Here is a 21380-nt window from a genome sequence, read left to right as displayed (position 1 = left end):
TGGGGTCTCAGCTCTCCCTAAATCAGCAGTCTGTACAGCCAGCCACAGCCTGCTTGCATGTTCCTGTATATCAAACAAGAATGAAATGCTGACAGAAGAGCTGAATTTCATGCACTAATTCAAGAAGCAGCCTGGTTGAAGAGATGTCAAATGTCAAATTTAATTCCTCCAGCTCCTCCATTTCAGTGGCAAACTGGGGCACAGCCATCTTCCCCTAACACAGGGCAGGGTGTGCAGGATGATGTGCAGGCTCAGGGTGCTGGCCAGGCACAGCTGAAATGCAAAATCCCTGTCCCCCCCACACACTTGCTTTGTGTGGGGAAGGAGCTGTGTGTGTGACAGATGAGAGCTGCAAAGCAGGCAGGGCAGCACTATGGTGAGGGTCAGGGCTATTTCAATGGCTGGAGATGCTCTAATTATAGTGTTGGGAGGGCTGGAAGCTGCCAGCTTCGATATGGGAATAGTGCAACAAGGAGATGGAAGAGTAAAGACACTTGTTGTTTTGTTCTTGGTCGCTTAACTCAGGGACAAAGCCTTTGAGGAAGGAAAAGCAAATTTAAGGTTATAATTCAGTCCCAGGAACACTGAACATAGATGTATAATTAGACAGGAAAAAAAAAAGATCAAGACAGCCTTGTGTTTATTGCACTGGCTCCATCTCCTGTGCTTTTGGCACTGTGTGTTTCCAGCTGAGCTCCAGCCAGTGGACTGGGTGGTTAAATATCCTTCAGCAGGATAAACAGCTGAGGAAGCCCTGCTGCTCACTCACACAGAGCCTTTGGTGGGTGCTCAGGCAAGTACATGGCTTTATACCTATTGCACTGCTCTTTGCTGCCTGCTCCACACTCTGCCTCACTGCAGAACCTTCACAGGGCTGCCCTTCAGTGTTACAGGATTTACAGCAGCGTTCCCACAGCTTTTATGATCTGATTATTCTTAGGGTGCTTTCCCTGGACAGTTGTGAGCTGCACAGCCTGCAGAAGCCTTTGCTTGAAGTGTCTCAGAGCAGTCCCCTGCCCCTGGTAGCAGGGAAGTTTGGGAGGTGGGATGAGCAGTAAGCTGACCCCAGCTCTGCTCTTGCGTTTATGAGAGGGCGAGTCACTTTGCATCCTGGTGCCTCTGTTTCCCATTCAGATGGAAAAATCAGTACAGAGGCATGACATATTCTTGGGCACTCTGACCAGTACAGCAGTCAGAAATGGGAAATAGATTCTTTGCTATCACTCACAGCCCACCCCTGGGACTGCTGCCTGCCTGTCTGCAGCAGCTTTCCCGCACCTTGCTGCTCCGGCTCTCCCAGCTCAGAGATCCTCCTGCCTCCCTGACACACCTCCACCTCTCCTGTGCTTCAGCAACCTCTCCTCCAAATATCTTTTTTCACAAGCTCCAGTGGACCATATTACCTCCATTTTCTTTCTCCCCTTCTCCTGGGATTCCTCCTGTTAATTACTTCAGCTTCCGCAGCTCCCCATCCCCTCTCCCGTGCCAAGGCACTGCCTGCTGCCCCATGGGTAGCTCAGTCAGTGATTTCCCCCAGCTATTCCTGCTTAGGAGAGAGGTTGTTTATTTCCCATCTTTTCTGTAGTTTTGAGAACATTCACATCCTGTATAGTGGTGTTTTGGTTTTTTTATTTTTAAATTAAAAAGTAGGAAAGAGCTGGCAGCCAGTGTCTGGTGTAATGCCAGAGCGCTGGAGAAGCATAAAGGACAAGTTTTGATCTGTTTACTCTGATACTATTCCTCAGGCAGGGATCAATCATCAATCACCTAAAATCAGAGACACTGTAAATAATTTACAGTAAATACAGCTAAAATCAAGTCACTGATACCCTTTTATTTTATCCAAGATAGAGTTTAGTCAAATCCAAGTCAAATTTGTCCCAGTTGTAACTCCAGTAACAGCAGTAAATATTGGACAGAGAGAAACGCAGTTCATTGGCTTTAACTTACCTTATTTATGGAAACTGAAATACTCCTAATGCTAGCAAAAAGTGCAAGGGAGGGTGCAAGCTCACAGCAATCCCCTCTCCATGGTCACCATGGCTATTTGTGCTTTGTTTCACTCTATTTACAAATTACTAAGCATATTGACCACTGCTCCGTGTTTTGAAGTCAAGAATGCAAGAATCCATTTTTATTACTTTTTTAACCTTTTTTATTTAACCTGATAATAAAACTACTCAGCTGTGTGGTGAAATCCCAATTAAAATTTGCCTCTCCAGGAGCCACAGAGTCAAATGCTGCAGCAGTTATCAAAGTTGTTTCCCTGTAAAAGCTGTGCTCAGTTATCAGATTCTGTCATTCAGTACACAGATCGCTGCTTTCCAGCAAGCATCGTTTCAGGAGGTGCTCTGAAAGCTTTCTGGCTCTCCCAATGATTGCTTCTCTTTTCTCTCACAGCAATTACAGTCTCTTCATTTAATTTCAATGGAAACTTTAGTGTTTTAGACCTTGCCCATGTAGCTGAATGCTCATCTCTGGATCTTATTTCCAGTCCTCAGGAGGACCGGTTTTGATGACCTAGTCTGATTACAGCATCTTTGACAGCTTTAAAGGAATTTGCCCCGGGGAAGAAGACAGCTGCTGCCCTGATGAGGGATTTTTCTGAGCAGGCCTCCCAAGCCAGACATGTCAGTGTGAGATGCTGCCTACATTTTTCATCCTGACCAACAGGTACGTCTAAAAAAGGTTGTGTGTTCTAGGCTGGGCAGGCCAGTGTGGAGAGAGCCTCTGTTGTTAAACTGCTTAACCTGTTCCTGTCAAAGCACTTCAGCTTCTTGGCTTCTTTTCCCTTGGGTTCTGTATTCAGCCTCTCTGAAAACTGTGGGCCAGATCTTTGTGCTGGTGTAAAAAAAGTGGCATTGCTCCTTCAGTTTATGCAGACTGCAGGGTAGGAACAGTGTCTTTGCCAGTGTCTGCAGCTCTTGTGCAGCTCTGGCCTTAAACAAGGCTGATGAAATTGAGCACATTATTTATGAACAATAGTAACCCTTACTAGGAGCTGCAACAAAATAACTCATCAGACTTTATTTAGAGTTGAATCAGTAGAAAAGCAATATGGTAATCGGTTTCCCTAGAGCCTGTTTTTTTCATGAATGTTGAAAAGAAGATTATCAACATTTCAAATCCCAAACAACCCATTTTACCTCCAGAAAGGAGGTCTGATCTGCTTAACATGGTGTGGATGAGGAAAACTCCATGTTCCCTTCCTAATGACCTACCCAAACCTGGGAATTAAACTCTATTCTGCTCAGATAAAGTACCTAGAATGAATGGATCATGATTCAGATGAGTATGTTTTGCAATAAAAGATTTTGAGAAGTACCTGAATTTACAAAATTCTATATATTCATCCTGGAGCAGCTACTTTAATTTTTGGGGAACAAATAAAGTAAAGATTTCAGATAGAAAGGCCAGAATTACCGCTGCATGAGCTGGGGTAGTGCCAAGATTTAGGAGAAATCATCCCCAAGACATTTTCAGCCTTGGTTTTGTAAAAGAGGTAAGGAGATAGCTTGGAGTTCTGTGAGGTCTTTGCTACATGGAGCACTAACTTCTCTTCTCCAGTGCCAGCCCATTTCCACCACATGCTGCCCCAAAATCAAACTCTGAACTGACAAGTAAAGGTGACAGCTACCAATGCCACCTGCTCTAAATTCTCCAAATTCTCCAAATCCACTTTTTCCTCCTCTTTATTTTTTTATGTTTCATATTCCCAGGGAAAAAAAAAAAAAAAAAAAAAAAAAAGGAGTGTCATTTTGCTGCCTTGCAGTTATTTTATTTGTGTTTGGTAAAGCAAAGGAGCTGAAGGTGTCCTTTCTGAAATGACAAAGGAAAGTACAGAAAAGAGCAAACCCGCTAGCTTTGATTAACCTGGCACTCCTTAGTCCAAATCTCTGACACTGATGCTGGCTCACAGTGGATCCTCCTGAAAGAGAGGACAGAGTGGTGGCTCCTGGAGCATCCCTTGCTAAGAACCTTTTGATTTGGGCTGTCAAATGTACCATTGAAGAAGCTGACACTATTTCCCAGTTCTGGCATTATCCACACAGCAAGTAACAAACCTTGCCAAAAGCAGGAGTGTCAGGAAAATGTGTTTCAGGTCTACAGAGGTGTGACAAAGGCAGGAGAGAATTTCTGGGAAGGAGGAGTGGTGGTGTCACTTCTCCATCACCTTCACTTTAAAGTTGCAAAGAGCCTTTTGGCCCAGTATGCTCCAGAAAGAATCTAATATTTTCCCAGATTTTCAAACATAGGAAGAAATGCTTCCAACTACAGGCTGGAAGTATAGGAACACTCCAGTCTCAAAACTTCTCCCAGAAACACTTTCTGGAGTGGGTATGATGCATGAAAGAGAGAATGCAAGACACTGCACCAGCTCAGCGTACCCAAAAGTTTTGTCTTTGTCAGGGAGCAGCCACGTAGTCAGAATCACATAACAGACCAAGAGCTCAGCTTCCCTGCCTCTCCCTTCAGACACTATTATTTCAGCATCTCCACAGCAGTCCCATGAAGCTCCATTCCTTGCCTTTGCATTTCTCTGCCTTTAAAAGAAAAGGCAAAGTAATTTCTATTGTTTCATTGAGGAGACTGATTGAAAGGCTCGTACACCTGAGATGATGAAAAATATACTGATGAAAACACTCCACATTAGAAAAAATGTGCATTTGTTGAGGCAGAGATGATTCTGACCAGCATATTAATTTCAGCTGAGAGGTCTCCTGGTTCTGGACCAAATTTCTGATAAGAATGAAGGAGAGAATGGAGGAGAAAGAGAGACAGCTGAGCTGTTAGCAGGCAGTTAATAAGAAACTGCATCTTAGGGGCATTGCACTTGAAGGTCCTGATTCAAATTTGCCAGAGGTCAAAGCTGGACCCTGTTTTCCCATTTTGCTCTCAAAGCACATCCTGCTCTCAGGTACCCCATTGTAAGACACAAATTGTCTTGGTGTGAGCAGGATCCTACAATCTCTTGCAGGACTGCCAAAGGATGCTCTGCTTTGGGATGAAAGCACAAGTTAAATATTCAGCTTGCCTCTGCAAAACATAACTGGCTTTCAACCTGACTTATCTGTATAGACTGATGCCAACAAGTGTACTTTGATGTTCTGCCTGAATTTTCCCTTGCTTATTTTCTTTGCCTCAGCTTAAACTGAGGTGAAATTGAATATAAGCTCCACAAGCTCTCGGCCAGTTTTGAAAATTGTACCAATTACTTTTTGTTAAACCTATTTGTTTTTCTCTGAAATCACCAGTCTCCAGGGCTTGGAGAGGTGGAGGAGAGAGACTTACTAATTAGAAAAACAAATATCATCATTAATAGACTTAACATTAATGTAAAGCAGCTGCCAATGACAGAGGGATTTGCCACTTTCTTTCTATAATCTTTATCATCCAATATCATCATCCAAATGCTTTCCAATTCACAGGGGTTTTTTACTCATTTGGGCTTTTGTTACACTTCAATCTGCTCTTTTCTCCATTTTTCTGTTCTTTCATGTCATTAATCTAATCTAATCCTCTTCCAAGGTGACACTACAAATAGAGCTCAAGTGCTTTTACATCAGTGCCCTCAAATCACGTTATGTAGTTGCCTGTGTCCTGGTGCTTTGTGATTCCCTTGGCTCCTTCCCTTCCCATTGCTGTCAGCCCTGCTTGTTGCCCCTCACAGGGCAAGTTTGGCATTAATGGCTGCCAGGTTTCTAAAATCCTTTTTAGGGGAGGCACAGTGGCTCACAGAAGTCAATTGGAGTCTTTTGATACCTGGGATTAAGACAAAACCACTAATCCCCTTTTGAGGCTGTATCCTGCAGTCATCCTAGCTGGACTTCTCCTCAGGTCAAAGCTCACCAAGGAATGTGGGCAGGAGGCCCCAATGAACACAACATCAAGCAAAGAGTGATTGCTGCTAAAATAGAACTCCTGAAGATAATTCCACTTTCCCTGTTTCTAAGGGGCTTTCATTGCATGCCTTTTTTCTTTTATGCCAGCTCAGGTGTCCTCCTGCTGGCAGTGAGTTTCTCCTCATTCATCTCATGGCTGATGGCAGCCCTGCCATCAACAGCAGCCCAAATGCTTTGGGCAGAAGTTACAGTTCCACTAGTTTTTGTTCCTAAAATACAAAAGAGTGCATAGCAAAAGCTGACTCAGAAGGACCTCACCCACTCCAGCCCTGTCCATCTCCCACATCCCACATCAACAGGACTGACTGATTTGGAATCAGTGAGCCAACAGCAAAAATTAGCATTTGGTTCCTTGGTAACTCTTATTCAATCAATACATGTTTTACATTTTAGGCCCCAGTGACAGGATGATCAGAACAAATTATAAAATCTCAGGTGGAATAAACCTAATGGCTGTGGGACATTTCTAAAATAAAAATGCATGTTGAAGCACAAATAATAGCTTGGCTGCAATCTCAGGAGTCTAATTATGAAATGGATGTGGAATCATTCTGTAATTATTTAGAAAGTTCATTTCAGCAGCCAGAAATTCTCTCTATGTTTACTATATATCATCACGAGTCCTCTGTGGTTATTTGTAACATCTACCCAGAAAGACACATGAATAAGAGAGGCAATTTTAAGAAATGGAGACAGATTCATGCCTTTTATAAGTCAATGAACTCATGCCAGGAATAAATTGAGACCAAATTCCTCAACAGAGTTAAATCACTTCCAGTCAGTCCAAACAGAGCAGAGCTTGCTCTGCCCTGCAGCAGGGATGCTCTCACCATAGTGCAAAACCCTGCAACACTGCAGCTCCGTGCTTCTAGCTTTGTTTTAGAAAAGAGCCCAGTTTAAAACAAGGAAAAACCTGTGCACAATGTGGATTTTAAACTGGTGTCGCAGCTCCAGGAACATGATCATCACTTTGAAGGATTTGCCAGATGGTCCCCCTGTACTCAGCGCAGGTGAGGCTGCACCTTGAATCCTGTTTTCAGTTTTAGGCCACTCACTACAAGGAAGGCATTGAGGTGCTGGAGCAGGGCCAGAGGAGGACAATGGAGCTGAGGAAGGGTCTGGAGCACGAGACTTGTGAGAAGCAGCTGAGAAAGCCGCTCCAGTTTTGACTGGAGAAAATTAGACTCAGGGGAAACCATCTCACTCCCTACAACTACCTGGGAAAAGATTGTACATGGGGGGTGTTGGCCTCTTCTCCCAATTAACAAGAAATAGAACAAGAGGAAAAGGCCTCAGATTGGGCCAGGGGAAGTTTAGATTGGATATGCAGAAAAATTTCTTGACCAAAAGGGTTGTCAATACTGGAACAGACTGCCCAGGGAAGTTGGGGTTGTCATCACTGGAACAGACTGCCCAGGGAAGTTGGGGTCTGTCAATACTGGAACAGACTGCCCAGGGAAGTTGGGGTTTGTCATCACTGGAACAGACTGCCCAGGGAAGCCCTTGGGTCGCAGTCCCTGTAGGAATTTCAAAGACATTTAGATGTGGCACTTGGGGATGTGGTTTAGTGGTGGCCTTAGCAGTGCTGGGCTCACAGCTGGACTCACTGACCCTAAAGACCTTTTCCAACCAAAGCAATCCTGAGATGGCACATCTGCAAAGAGGGCCATGACTGCCTTCAGAAGTGTGTTCTGCTGTGATGGATCAGATGGCCACGTGCAGCACCACCAGCCCATCCAATGTTCACAGAGGTCAGCAATCCAGGCCCACAGGTCCTGGGTGGATGGCCCAGGTCTGCCCCCCTCCATCAAAGGGGTACTTACAGATCTGTGTGGCCATGAAAACTTCCAGCACAGAGCAGTGATAACTGAAGGGCAGAGGGGTCCCACACTGGGAGGGAATCCTGTGGGTCCTTCACGGAGCACCACAGGGATTGCTGATGTGCACTGACCACAGCTGCACTTCCTTGGGAAGAACACACCTGGATTTACAGCTCTCTGGCCATCACAGGAACTAACAGATATACAGGGAGGAAAACTGATTACACACACCAAGTGCTACCAGATCATCTTCCCATTCAATGCTCTGTTTCCATTATGCTTCGCTGTTGATCTCTTTTTTCACCAACTCCATGAAAACACCACATTTTGGGTTCACCACCAGACAACAGATTAATCATGATCCTTCTGGGTGTGGAATGGACACATGCAGTCCAAAGAGCTGATTTTTGTCTTGAGGCTGGGATTTACACAGTGCTTTCTTTACTGGGAGGCTGAAGAGAAGAAATGGTGCTGTATGATATCTCATGGGTGTCCCAGAACTCTCAGCAGTAAATCCGTTTCTCCAGAGGCAGAAAAAGGAAGAAGGCAACAGCCAATTATACTCTGTGGGGCAATTTGCTGTTTTATTTCCTGATGTACTCCCTGACTAGTGGAAAATCACTCTTGGCAAAAACAAAACTTACCCTGCTTCCAAAAGGTGCATCTCTAAATTATTAATCAATAGTACACAGAACCGCGAAAGGTGGAATACTGAACAAAGGCTCAATTGACACCCTGGAAGTTGAGGAAGATATGGAAGACTCCCCTCTAATTTATTTATTCCTTTTCTGTTCTGTTATCCTGATATGCTGCTTCCAGTTACCACTGCACCCCACACTGTATGGTATTACGTGATTTTGTTTTCAGATTGTTGGAGATAAAGTTACTTCATTATTAATATATATGCACTGTGCATATCCATAAATATTGAATATATACGTGTGTGTGTGTGTGTGTAAACCTACTGGAAGTGTTAATAGTTAAGATAAACGAAGTCCATTATTGCAATGAGTGACTATTTCTATGACCCTATTTGCAATAAAAGCAGATTCAATGATATGAGAAAATTGCTAGGTTTCAGAATAATTGAACCAGGCCAGACGAATCCCCACAAAGGCATCATTTACAAAGTACTTTGCTTGTCTAAAATATTTATTCCCACAGAAGGAAATGGAAAAAGAGTTCATATGGTTACACGGCTCTCCTCTGAGTGTAAAATTGTTTTATCATGTTATGTTTATTTCCTAGACATCTTCCACTGAGGTATTGCAGAAAAAATACTGGCTGTGCAGTTAATTCCTTTGTGTGGACTGTTCATATTTATTCTCTGGGAAGTCAATCATGTTTTGTTTAGGCATGTTTTGTTTTTCTGCTGAGCAAACACTTAAGCAACCCTTCTCTTGTAAAAACTTATTTGCATATACAATGTGCACCATTCAATGTCAGTGCACACAGAAAGTTGAAATGTTTTTGCTTTCTCTCCTATGTACCATGGGAGGTAGTGGATTTCTTGATTAAAATGTTGGTGTTTCTCTTTAAGACTTGCATTATATTGTTCGTGTTTAAGGGCTACATCAGTAGTTATATATAATTTTAGTTTGTCTTTTATTGAAAGCCTGGGTAGATTTTTACTATTAAATGTTCACAGCAAAATTATTCCAAGCAATCTACAGACAAAGAATTACTCCCAGCAATTATCCACTGAATAAATCTGAATAATGAATACATTGACAAAAGTCACTATCTATTTGTGAACAATTAGCTGTAAGAAATAGAGGTGACACTCACAAGCTAAATAATTCATTTATGAATTATTTGTCCAGCTCTGTTTCTGACATACTTTGAATGAAATGAGATCAAAGCTTAGATGAAAAATTACTTTGAAAAAGAAGGGCAATATTAAAGGAAATTCTTACAGCTTCTAATGCAGAAATCATCCCACTATAGTAACTATTATTTATTACCTGTGATTTCAGAGGCTTGAGAAGTTATTTTCCTGGATTCTTTTACTTTAAGCATTGGACTGTGTTTTATTCCTAACATATATCCAATTTTAGGTTGTTAAACTACAAGCAAAAGCACTTAGTACAGATGGAACTGTTCCTGTCATGAGATTTGAACTCCTGACATCTTTATCCACTGAAACTTGAGTTCCCAGGTAACTACTAATTATTCAAGCATTTACAACCATTACTATCAATATAATTAGCACATCTTGAGATAAAAGCGAGAATGCCACTATGAAATTCTCATCCCTGCCATTTAGATAGCAATCTTTCATGAAAACATTTATAAGCTGCCCAATTATTTTTCAATCAAATGAACAAAAAAAAAATTACATTTAAGGGGAATCTAGAACTGAGAAGAAATGGTTTCTGGCAAGAAAATTATAAATTTTGTCTCTATATGTCCATTTATTGAATACAACAAATCCCATTGGTGGTTTTTTGGTTATTTTTATTTTTTTAATTACCAAAATATCTTTGACCAAATACTTAGAAAACTGTAAAATCTTCTTTGAACAAAGCCAGGTTCAGTGAAAAAGACATGAACAAAGTTTTTCCTTTGGGTCTGAAAGCTGACAAGTGCATTACCCCACTCTGCAGAATAAGAGGCTGCACAAGACTTTCTTATGTGCCTTGCTGGGTGACATGAATAAAAATAAATGAGACAATTCCCATGGACAAACTCAAAGCTAGATGAGGACTGGAGTCTGACTTTCCTAATCCCACCTTCATCAGTTTCGCTGGCCAAAGCAGGCAGGGTAAATTCCTTCTTACACGAGTTAGTAGTGAGTGATTATCACAGCAGGAGGAAGGAGGAGCCAGAGAAGCCAGGGACCATGGTTTGACAGGTTTTGTCAATTTTCTGTCTGGGATCTACCATGAACAAAATTTTAAAGACTGTCTTTTCCCCACCAAAAGATTTCCTGAAATAACTTCTGTGGAACACTTGCAGGACACAGCAGAGAGGGGATTTTGGAAGCATTTCACAAGGCCTGCAGCTGTGAGCTGGTTTCAGCATGAGGAAAAGCCCTCCATCACCCCAATGCACAGGAAAGAGAAGGTAAGGTGACTCTCTTCAGGGGGCTTTTAGAAATGGTGCCTTCAGTGCAGACCCCTAGACGAGCAAAATCTATTCCTCTTCACGTGGATGCTGATGCCACTAAGGGCAGGCTTGAGGCTGAGAGGGCTGCAGGAGGGCAGCAAGTCCTGAGGGCTTTGCTGACCCCACATCAGCCACAGAAGCCTCCTCTGCTGCCCAGTTTTCTCTGGAGGAGGATCCCAACCCTCTCCATCTACTCACCCATTCCCCAAATCCCTGAAAGGAAATGAATAAGTAGGGAAGCCCACTGAGGAGCTGTGCTCTCTGGTTCCCAGAGCCTGTGTGAGCATCTTGCCACCCTCCCTGCCCTGCAGAGCAAGGGCCAGCCTGAACATGACATGGAAGCATCCATCCAACCACCTGCTATAACACCAAGCCATGTACATTACACATGGCACTGCAAATAAATAGCTCCAGGAAAAGACTAAAAAAAAAAAAAAAGCACAAGCTTGTGCTTGCAGGGACAACAAACCAGTATATTTCAGCTATCATGCAGGTATTTCTAACTAGAAATTGTATATTTGATGATGCCCAGACTTCAGTATTTGACAAGGATTTACTTGAACAGTAAATCACCTCTCTTTCTATCAATAATCTTATTATAATATGAGTAGAAATGTCAAATGTTTAAATCCCACATTATTACTGTAATAATGGATTTAATTTGTAAAACATATAAAGTGAGGCCATAACTGTTCTGTAGGGAGATATCTGTCATTCCACTATATTTATATAATCTGCTGGTGACTTTACCCACATGTTTTGAACAGAAGAAGGATTAAAAACGGTCCCACTTGCAAGGTTTTTGTGATTGGGAATGGATTCTGGAAAGGAAACCAGCGTGATCACAGAAATGCAGCAATTGCTATTATAAAAAACCACCCCCAACTTCACATTGAGGCAGAACAAACACGTAGGTGTTTATCTGTGACTCGCTCCATTCAGGCCCTCTCCCGCTGCCAGAACAGCCCTGCTTCCAGCTGCACAGCCAGTATTATCACTGGGTGCTATTTTTGTCTCCTGAGAACATCTCATCCTTCCCACGCCAGCCCTGGTACAAAGGACACAAACTCTTCTTTCCCCTCCCTGCGCTCCGCTCCCGGCTGCGCGGTGCCGCCGCCGGCTCCGTCCCGCTGCTCGGGGGGCTTCTCCCTGCTCCTCCTCAGTTTCTGGGCAAGAGGCTTTCCATCCAAAGCTTCGTGTGGGAGGCTCCATGTTGGCATCCAGAGTACATGTCCCAAATATGTCCAGCCTCACTTTCTGATCCTAGTGCCAAAGAGCTGCAGGTAAGTAACCTTCTCATGGGTGATGAACTCCCTGCAGCTTGTTACCAATGGGTTGTTTTTAGGGTCGTACCATTTCCCAGCTATCACTTTGGTAGGTTTCCAGCTCTTGTCACAGTATGCTAGCACCAAATTTCTGTCTGAGGGGACAGTGTTTTCTTGGTTCTGACAATGTGCAGCTTTGATTTCTGTAAGCTATTAAAGTCTAGGGAATATCATGAAATCACTTCCTTTTTAAGGTCTTCCTTGGCTACGTGCTGTCCAACCAGTCAGTTGTTTCATGCTTTTCTCTTCTGATGTGCTGTCGCTGCTAAGTGTTTGGAAAAGCCCATATGGGCAACAGCTGCACTTGGAGTTATAAATCTCTTCAAATATAAGGTTCAGTTTCCTTGGTCGTGCCACAGGAGAAGCCCTTAGAGCTATAACCTCCCCCAGTCTGAGCTAGGCTGTGTGTCCCTAAACCTGTTTCATTTTACACAGAGTAATCAAATATTCATTATGTGAGTAAGTGTGTGTGTGGCTGTTGCAGAGGGATTGGGGCATTCACCTGGCAGATGAGAGACCCTGTTCCCAGTGACCGCTCCAATGAATATTTAAGTATTACATATTAAGTATTCATTGGAGCAAGGATAGGAGCAGGCTTCTGCCACCCCCAGGGGAGCACCCAAACACGAGGCTGTAAAGTCATTCTTTCTTTCTTTCTTTAGCTCAATGAATATTTAATTATTCAAGGCCAAACAAGACAGCTCCAGTGGCAGAGACTGAGATTCCCTGCTCCCGTGTGTGCACCATAACCCTGATGATGAGGGCGGGTATATAAGGTGCAGCTTTGTATTTCTTTGGACTCAGAAAGAAGTGACATCCAGGTTTTCCATAACCTGAATGGGACTTCCAGCTTCTTAGCTGATGAATGAAAAACACAGAGCTCCAACACACACTGTCCCCAGTCATGAGACAGAGGTGATTTGACCCCAGGATCAGAGAAAGCATCCTTATCAGTGATGAGATTGGTCTTATGAATCTCTCAGGAAAAGGAATCAAAGCTGAAGACATTCCTCACCCCATGGCAGTTCCTGATGGCTAATTAATATGTCTTTTGAGGTTATCCAGAATGTGATGTGTAAGAAAACCTATTTATCCCCTTTTTTCTGGAGTCTGACACCCCCAGATTGCAGTCAATGGGACCTAATCCTGCTTCTGCAGTCCAAGGAGTGGGTGTGGGAAATGGTGAGCATGGGGAAAGCATCCAACAACAAGGCAAGGCAATGGCATTTGGGTCAAAAAAGGACAAAAGTAGATAATGGAGGAGCAGAAAGATTAAAGCAAGGAGAAGAATTGGAGCAAGGAGCACACAATCACTGAGTGGGGGAACAACAAACAAAGTGGGGGAAAAGGGAGCAGAGAGAAATGCAGAAGAAATAATAACCTTTATCTAGCAGAGGAACAGAGGGGAGAGATGGAAAGGGCTAGAGAAGACTACTTCAGTCTTAAAAATAGAATGTTAAGAATCTCTAACCCCCACTTTGAAAAGCAGAGAAATTGCCATCTGCTTTCTACTGCCAGAGGACAGTGGGTGTCTGAATCAAGGTTCTTTGGATGCACTTTGGGCAGTTGGCTGTGGGAGCACTCTCATGCTCTCAGTGAGTTATTGCTGTTATTGAAGCTCTGTTTCTTGTAATTTCAAAGGATCCACAACATTATGATTCTGTTGTCAAAGGCTAAATGTGGTTTCCTAGCAAAAACCAGAGCAATAGCACAATTGTTATATTGAAATGCAAATAAATTACCTTCTTGTACCCATCAGGAGTGTCCAAACCCAAGTCAGCTTCACAGTCCCAGCTGTTGAAATGGTAATGCTGCATTCTGAATGGAACTGCTTAGCTCAGAAAATTTCAAAGGTGCTCCAAATGATATGGTTCATATATTTCATATCACATTTATGTTCTTCTAAGAACAGCCCAAGGCTGTTGAGCAGCCACCTTCAGCAAATAGGTGTTACAATTTAGAGAAATCCTTTCTCAACGTTTTGCTGTCCATTGCTTTACCTCTCCTTTTCCCTGAGAATACATCTTTAGAGTACTGCAGATCTATGGCAATGTAGGAATACCCCTTTTGTTTGGCTGTAAATGTTACAGTGGTCTGGCTGTGTCCCAGCAGGCACAGTTACATATCATGTCCTTCGAGGGACACGGTAACACATCCACCAAAGATCAAAACTTCACCCAGATGCTTCACCCTGTTTGAATGGTCACATGTTTTGTGTTTTGATCACCCCTTTAGGCAGATGACAGCAGCTCTCCTCCTTCCATACTGAGGAAAAGGCCACCTGTGGACCAAGCTGTGGGGGAAAAGCGGAGAGCAGAGCGAAGGGTTCGATTTCGTGAGCCAGAAGAAGTCATTGAACATGGTATGCTCAAGCTATCAGGAGGAATTTTGGCATGACCTTTCCAGCTTTTAACATCCCCTCTGTCTGTCCACATCAGCTTCCCCCTCTGATAATTTGAGATTTTCAGCTCAGCACAGAGCAGAGGGTGGACGATGTTTGCTCTGTGCTCTGCAGAACTGCCCCTGATTCATTTGCCTGCCTGCCCTGGGATGGACGGGCTCCTGCCTCACCCTCAGCTGTTGTCACAGCGATCCTGAGCCAGCCCCCACAGGGGTCACTGTACCCCCTGGGCCTGGCTGGGCCCCAGGGCTTCCCCAGAGCAATGTTTCCACTCAGACCACATTTAAACAGAATTATGTCACTGTGCGTAACTAGGATGCCACAGAATACAACAACAGAGATCTGAGCCTAGCAGCAGGTTGTAATAACTTGGGTGCTGACAAAGGCACCCAAGGACTGCCACAGCTAACAAAACCTCTGGTCTTTTCATTCATGAGCCAGAATATTGCAATTAGCTCAGCTGGGAGTGACCTTCAGCAAAGGTCTGGCACAAGGATCCAGTCTGCACTTCTGCATGTGTTGTATGCCATTCCAAATAATAATTGGTGCTACCTTCTGACTTTCCCAAACCCATCCAACCAAGAAACTTGTATTTATCGGTAGAGAACTAAAATTATTTGTGTTTGATAGGTCAGTTGGTCAAAACACAGGTGGCAGAATGGTAAAATTTCTGTCAGCCACCTGTTTGGGCTGCTACAGCTTCTGAAAATAAGGCTTGGCACCTGCTGTGTCTATAAACAGAACTCATTTGTTTGGCAATCCATTGTTTGGGATGCCTCCTGACACATGAAGGGGAAGCTGTTTCTTGATAAGCTTGTTGACATGGCCTGGGCATTCCCACCAAAACTGAACTCCTGGAGAGATTCAGTCAGACTTAAATTCCTCAAAGCTCATCTGACTGCTCAAGAGCAGGATTCTGGTGGGAATTAATAACTCCCTCAGCTCTCTGCCAGAGTCCATGCCCACATCAGCACTGGGAATCCTGCATCAGTCCAGGGGACCAGGTTGGTCTCCCCCTGGCTCTGACTTCAGCAAAGCCACTCTGGAACTCATGCAGGGAGCTGCAGGCATGGAGAAGACTCTGACTCTTTTTCATAGAGACATGAGAAATGTTCCAACCCATAATTAATATCCTGTCTTGTAAACAATCTGTGATTTAGATTATTTGCTGTTTGTCCCCACAATATTACTCACATTAAGGCTGGTAAAATGAAGGTTTCTGGCACCGCTGAAATTTTTCCATTTCCAGTCCAGGACTTTTCATCCTGGATTGTGTCTGGGCCTGGCTGCCAAGCAGACACATTTCCAGGATATTGTTGATGAAAGTTAGTCTGACAGTGCTTTCTTAACTTTCATTCTTTCAGTCTGCTGGTTCTAAATCCTTTCCTTTCTAGGAATTATGTGGAATAGGGAGAGGTTTTAGCAGAGCTGTTTCCTGACCTCCCTGCAACAGCAGCAATCCTGCCTCTGAATTCTCTCACACAATAATTTTTCCTCACTTTCTTGAAGTGCACCTGCACCTGCATGTCTGGTAGGTCCTCACCCAGAGCCAAAAGTGCTGTAAGAGGTTGCCCAGCATCTCCAAGGTGACAGGCAATTTCAGAGGCACTGCTTGGTTCTGGCTTTTCTTGTTCACCCGCCGCCAAGAGAGCTTTCCAAGCAAATAAGAACATTTTCATTTTGTTTTCTAGTAATTTCCTGCTGTGACTACGTAGTGGGTAAGTTGAATTTTTCACCTTATAACTGTGAGCCATCCATAGCATTAACCTGAGTTTGCTTTTGCAGCTGGCATGCACTGTGCAAATATACCCTCCATATACACTGTATTTTGTGTTGTCAGTGGTTGCTGCTTTTTCTTCTCAGCTGAAGCAGCACAAGGTGCTGATGAGGTCTGGTGCAATTTTAAACAAGACATCTAGTAAGACGAATAGTGGAAACAAAAATTAAATCCCTGAAGCTGTTTTTAATTTAAATATAATTAATATATTTTATGGCGTTTGAATAGGTACAGGTTTCTCACTAAGATATGCAGGGAAAGCACCCCAAGCTAAACAATAGTTCTCCCTGCTGAGTTTTGTATGAGGGGAAGAGGCAATTCATTTATATGCTATCAGCAGGGTAGAAATAATAAAAATAATCAGGTTTTTTCTGATTTTTTTTTTTTTTTTTTGAGGTCTGGCAGCTTCACAGACCCCCAAGCAAATGAGTGTATGTGGATATTCTGATGACAGTGATCATTTCTAGAGGGCCTGAACTGTAGGCAGTGAAGGGGAGAGGGATACCTATACACATGTGTATATATACACACACAGAGCTGTAGATTTGGGAGCCCAAAAAGCCTCTCAGGGAGATATCCCCATACCCCTCAGCTTTCACTCCTGTCCAGGAATGGGGGCTGTATGCTCATGAAAACAGAAGCATCATCTAGGGCTGTTATTGGGCTGGAAACAGCCAGAAAAGGGCCAGGGGAAAAGGCAAAGATCAAATATTCTTCAGGGCACAGTGGAAATGTGTACCCAAGGCAGGAACTGAAACAAAATCTCCTGTATCCAGGTCCAGTGCTTTTCTCAGATGAGTTGCCATGAGACTGGGCACAGGTCTGTGCTCTTCCAACAAGCAATTTAACTAACAAATTTAAGCATTAAATTTCTAATTTTAATCTAGAAAAGCAAATTTGATTTTCCCACATAAATGTAGGGATGGGCTGAAGCTGTTGTGAGCATAACTCATCACAATTTTGCAGGTGGAATTATCTTCTGCCTTATTTTCTTCTTTTCATGGATGGAACATATTTCATAACTGAGAGGATATAAGGAAAGCCCAATTTTACATTTGAGATCACTCGGAAATTTCACATGGAAAGTAACTTTTTAAAAGTTGAAACAGGTTACAAGCACTTCCTATGAAAGGCTGGATGTGAAAAGCTGTTCAGCTTCCACAGGAAAGTTTCCCTGCTCCCATGTGTGCTCATCATCCAAACCTCAGGTTGGAAAAGGCAGGTGGGGCGCCCAGTCAGGAGCTGTAGCCTGTGGTGTGGGAAATCTCACAAATCTCTGCAAAACCAGAAAGTGGTGAGCAATTCCCTGGCTAAACACCTTCATATCAACCCTGCATAGAATAATGCCAAATAAACAAATGTATAAAATCTGAAGCCTGCACATGGATAATTTGAAAACAGAAAGAAGGGCTAAATTCAAATGAATAAATTACTTGCTGCAAATAATTCACTCAGGTCTATTATGGGACATTGATTTGGTTTCTGGTTAGCTATAAAATGACTGCCTATTAACATTTTACCTTTTCCCCATGCACTTTTTGATACATTATTATGTGTTTCTGGCTTGGTTTTATGACTTTTACCTTCCTCTCTGTACATCTGTATGACAGTTTAATTGACTGGTGTGTATTCCAGGGCTCGGAGTAGAAGCTAATTTAAATATGTTACAGCTAATGTTGGCCCTTTACCCATAATAATACACTCCACATTTTTATCTCCTTATTGATTATGTGCATATGGCAGGAAAATAGCTGCACACTATGGGTTTTATTCAGGCATGAATTTGGCTTTATACTGCATGTTTAATACTCTAAGTGCTTTATGAAATAGTGCCGACTGTGCAATGGCCATGCAGTCAGACAGAGCAGCCAGAGCTGAATCAAAACTGCATCCCCAAGGCCCAGGGATGGATACACACAGGCAGGGACAGGGACACAGCTGTCAGCAGGCTGAATGCAGCCCTCTGATTTCCACATGTGTGCTGTGCCCAACCTTTAAACGCGTTTGAAAAATATTTTGAAGGCAGGAAAAATCTTTACAGTGTCCTCTTGCTGAAGAGCAAGTGCAGAGGATGTTCTGGTGTAATTAGCACACATAGCACTCTGAGAGTGGGTCAAACTGCCAGAGCTTTCTGAACAAGCCTCTTGGTTGATGGATCCATGTTTGGGTTCTTCCCATAATTAGCAGGAGTCCCAAACAAGCTGACTTACCAGGGAAAAGGACAGAAATCTATAGATTCTCTCTTTTATGGAGCATTTGTGAACATTAAATAATTAGACCAAGTAGCTTCATATTCTCCTACCATTCAACTTAACATTTAGGGTAAAGGTATAAAAAATAATTGCTGGAGGGGAAGTTGAGATCATGCATTAGCTATGCTAATCCTGTTCTTATTGTATATAATTAAACTCTTTAAATGCTCCATTAGATGATGTCTTTTACACTCACCACCTTCATTCAGGAGGTGTGACTCACTATCACTTAACTGATGCCTACAGAAGTGCTCACCACCAGAGCCCTCTGTACTCTGCTGCTGCCACAAAACTGGGACAAAGGCATCAGCAGGGGATCAAATTTGGGAAGCGTTTAAGATGGCACTAAAATAATGCTGCTTCCTTTTTTTCTTCTCATCACCGTTCAGCAGATGACAGGACATCATCTGGATTGCCTGTGCTCCTGTGGCTCTTGTTTTGTGCAGTGCTGATCCTTGCTGTGAGTCTCTACTACGCCAGCATGAAGCAAGATGCCACAGTCCTGGAGGAATTTCAATCCCGGCTTGTCATCTTCTTTCTTCATATAAGACACGTTGCTCAGAGGTGCTGGACTTGGTTTCTGAGGCAGTAGCAGTGTCCTCCAGCCTGACACTGCTAAGAAACATCAGTGCAAACTCCCAGCAATACTGCAGCCACATGCAAAAACACACGAGCATCCACCTCAAAGAGCAAGGAAATCACCCCTGCTGTGCACCATCCTGCAAACACTTGTTCTCCTTCTTCCTTCTTTGTTGTTTTGCTTTGTTTCACATCAATGAACATTCATACTAATGCATTGAGGTCCCACCAAACTCATGCTCCATCACCCTGAACAGCAAACAAGTACCTGGATTTGGTTACCCAGAGTTATAAGCTGCTGATATGAGGAGCAAAAGCAGAGAGAGAAATACAGCAATCTATGCAGGCAGCAGCAAACTCAGAAGAAAAGTCTTGTGAGTCTCGGGTCAAGATACCAAACCATCTTTTTCCTCAAGTCTCCTAAGAATTATTCTGCAAAGGTTAAATTAAAGCTGAGCTATTGCACAGACGCTGCTCTGGTGGCCAAAGGCTTGGCAAGCTGCTATATTTATACACCTGAAATGATTCTTAGTAAAATCCCAGCACATGCTTTTCTTGTTTCTTTTCATGTATTTTTTTCATCCATGGGCAAAAGCTGGTCCTTAATGCTTCACTTGACTCCCAGGTATGGAAAAGAACATGGAAACTAATTTAAATAGAAAATAGTTTATTTGCCTAACATAATAAATAGCAGCATTGAAACCCAGGTTAATCACCAAAACAGTAGTTTAATCCTCTGGGTTTGATTCAGTCCATAAACCCCACAGGCTGACATGCAAAATTTATGATAGTGCTTGTATTCAGACAGAGGTTATGCCTGAGTATTCAAGGCCTTATATCATGATAATATGGACTGCTTGTGAAGGTGTTGGATGCACAGTTCCTTTATCTCTGTCCCACCATACTATGCATTTCTCTAAAAGGAATCCTTTAAATGGAGATCATGTGAAACGGTGCTCTGGGTATCTGAGAGGAGAACAAATGACTGCAAGTTCCTGAGCTTCAAAGCACAACCAGCTTTTTAGATCTTAGATTCTGCTCAGCTAGCACCTGATGTGTGCTTGGGGTTATTTTGTATGGTAAGATTGACTCAGAACCTGTAAGTAAAAGAAAAAGGGGAAAAAAAGGGGAGGGGAAAACACTGCAGAGAAGATTAAGAGATGTCTGCAAGACCTTGGCTTATATTTCCCCTGCCATTGCAACCATCAAAAAGAAAAAATGGTGCTTTATTTCTAGTAATTTTTTTTTAAGAGGGCCATACATCTGCCCCAGCAACCTTCTCCCAAGCAGCCCAAGAACTTTAACCAGGAGCGGATAAACAGGAACACAACCTGCAACCTTCTCTCGGGAGAAAAGGGGGCAGCAGCTTGATTGAGAACAAGTCAGACAAATTGCAGCCCAAGACATAAAGAAGTGCCTTCAGTGGCTGCTCCCCTGCCTCTCCTGAGCTGTCAAAGCCACAGGCAGGCACTGGACATGAGCTGGCCTGGGAAGCAGAGTGCTCCAGGAGCAGGGTTTGCCCCAGGGGGATGTGTGCAGCTCACTCAGGTACCCCAGCTCAAAGGGTGAGCCCCAGCACTGCTTCCCTCCCCTCCACCCTGCCTCAGCCCTGCTGTTCAGGCAATAAAGAAGAAAGGTTTTAAACCTGTGTGCTGGTGAATCTCTGGGGAAAAGGTTAAATTGGTACCTGCATGGGGCAGGGGAGCAATTTCCTCTTCTGTTTGCATTTTTTGAATGCTTGTGATCTTTCTAATGTCCAGGTTGAAACTCTTTGGCAAATCAGTGGTGGTTTTTTTCTGTCTGTGGGCTGACTCCTTTTAGGACTGTGAGGGAAAAGGGGGAGGTGGTGTGAGGACCATCCATGTGCTCACCTTCCTGCACAGCTCCCCAGGGCATGGACACAGGACCATCTTTACACTGAGCCTGCCACAAAAGGAAAATGTCCAAGTTCCTCTTGTTAAGGCACAATTTACTGGTGTGAGTGAGAACTGCTATCACATCTGGGCTGTCAGGGATATTTAGCAGAGGAACAGCTATTTTTGGCTTTTGTGTTGGCTCTGTTTGGGACTGTTTTGGGCATGGGAAAAGGCAGCACTCAAGTTATCTTGAGACCACTGCTGAGGTCTCACCATGGCTTTACAAGGTCTCCTGGGTCAGGATTGTTTACTGTGGTCAGTCAGATACTTGGCAGGCAGCAGAAAGCCAAACTAAAATT

The 21380-nt window shown here is 43.3% G+C and overlaps 1 protein-coding gene across 3 annotated transcripts; it reads left to right on the top strand.

Moving 5' to 3' along the window:
• Nucleotides 1–2497: 2497 nt before the first annotated feature.
• LOC311155280 (nutritionally-regulated adipose and cardiac enriched protein homolog) lies at nucleotides 2498–20819 on the top strand. 3 transcript variants are annotated; one of them, XM_084208302.1, is made up of 6 exons: nucleotides 2498–2673; nucleotides 9781–9881; nucleotides 10682–10789; nucleotides 14392–14518; nucleotides 16249–16275; nucleotides 18976–20819. In XM_084208302.1, exons 3-6 carry the CDS (start codon nucleotides 10772–10774, stop codon nucleotides 19176–19178), a joined length of 375 nt encoding a protein of 124 aa, XP_084064428.1. In that variant the 5' UTR covers nucleotides 2498–2673; nucleotides 9781–9881; nucleotides 10682–10771; the 3' UTR covers nucleotides 19179–20819. The 3 variants fall into 3 exon arrangements, with proteins under 3 accessions (XP_084064428.1, XP_084064427.1, XP_084064426.1); XM_084208301.1 differs by having other exon boundaries at nucleotides 10648–10789; XM_084208300.1 differs by lacking the exons at nucleotides 2498–2673; nucleotides 9781–9881; nucleotides 10682–10789 and adding an exon at nucleotides 11917–12114 and having other exon boundaries at nucleotides 18976–20818.
• Nucleotides 20820–21380: the final 561 nt, after the last annotated feature.

This window comes from Fringilla coelebs, assembly GCF_963513975.1.
Source record: "Fringilla coelebs genome assembly, chromosome: 6".
NCBI lineage: Eukaryota > Metazoa > Chordata > Aves > Passeriformes > Fringillidae > Fringilla > Fringilla coelebs.
This window is presented reverse-complemented; position numbering and strand designations above follow the sequence as displayed.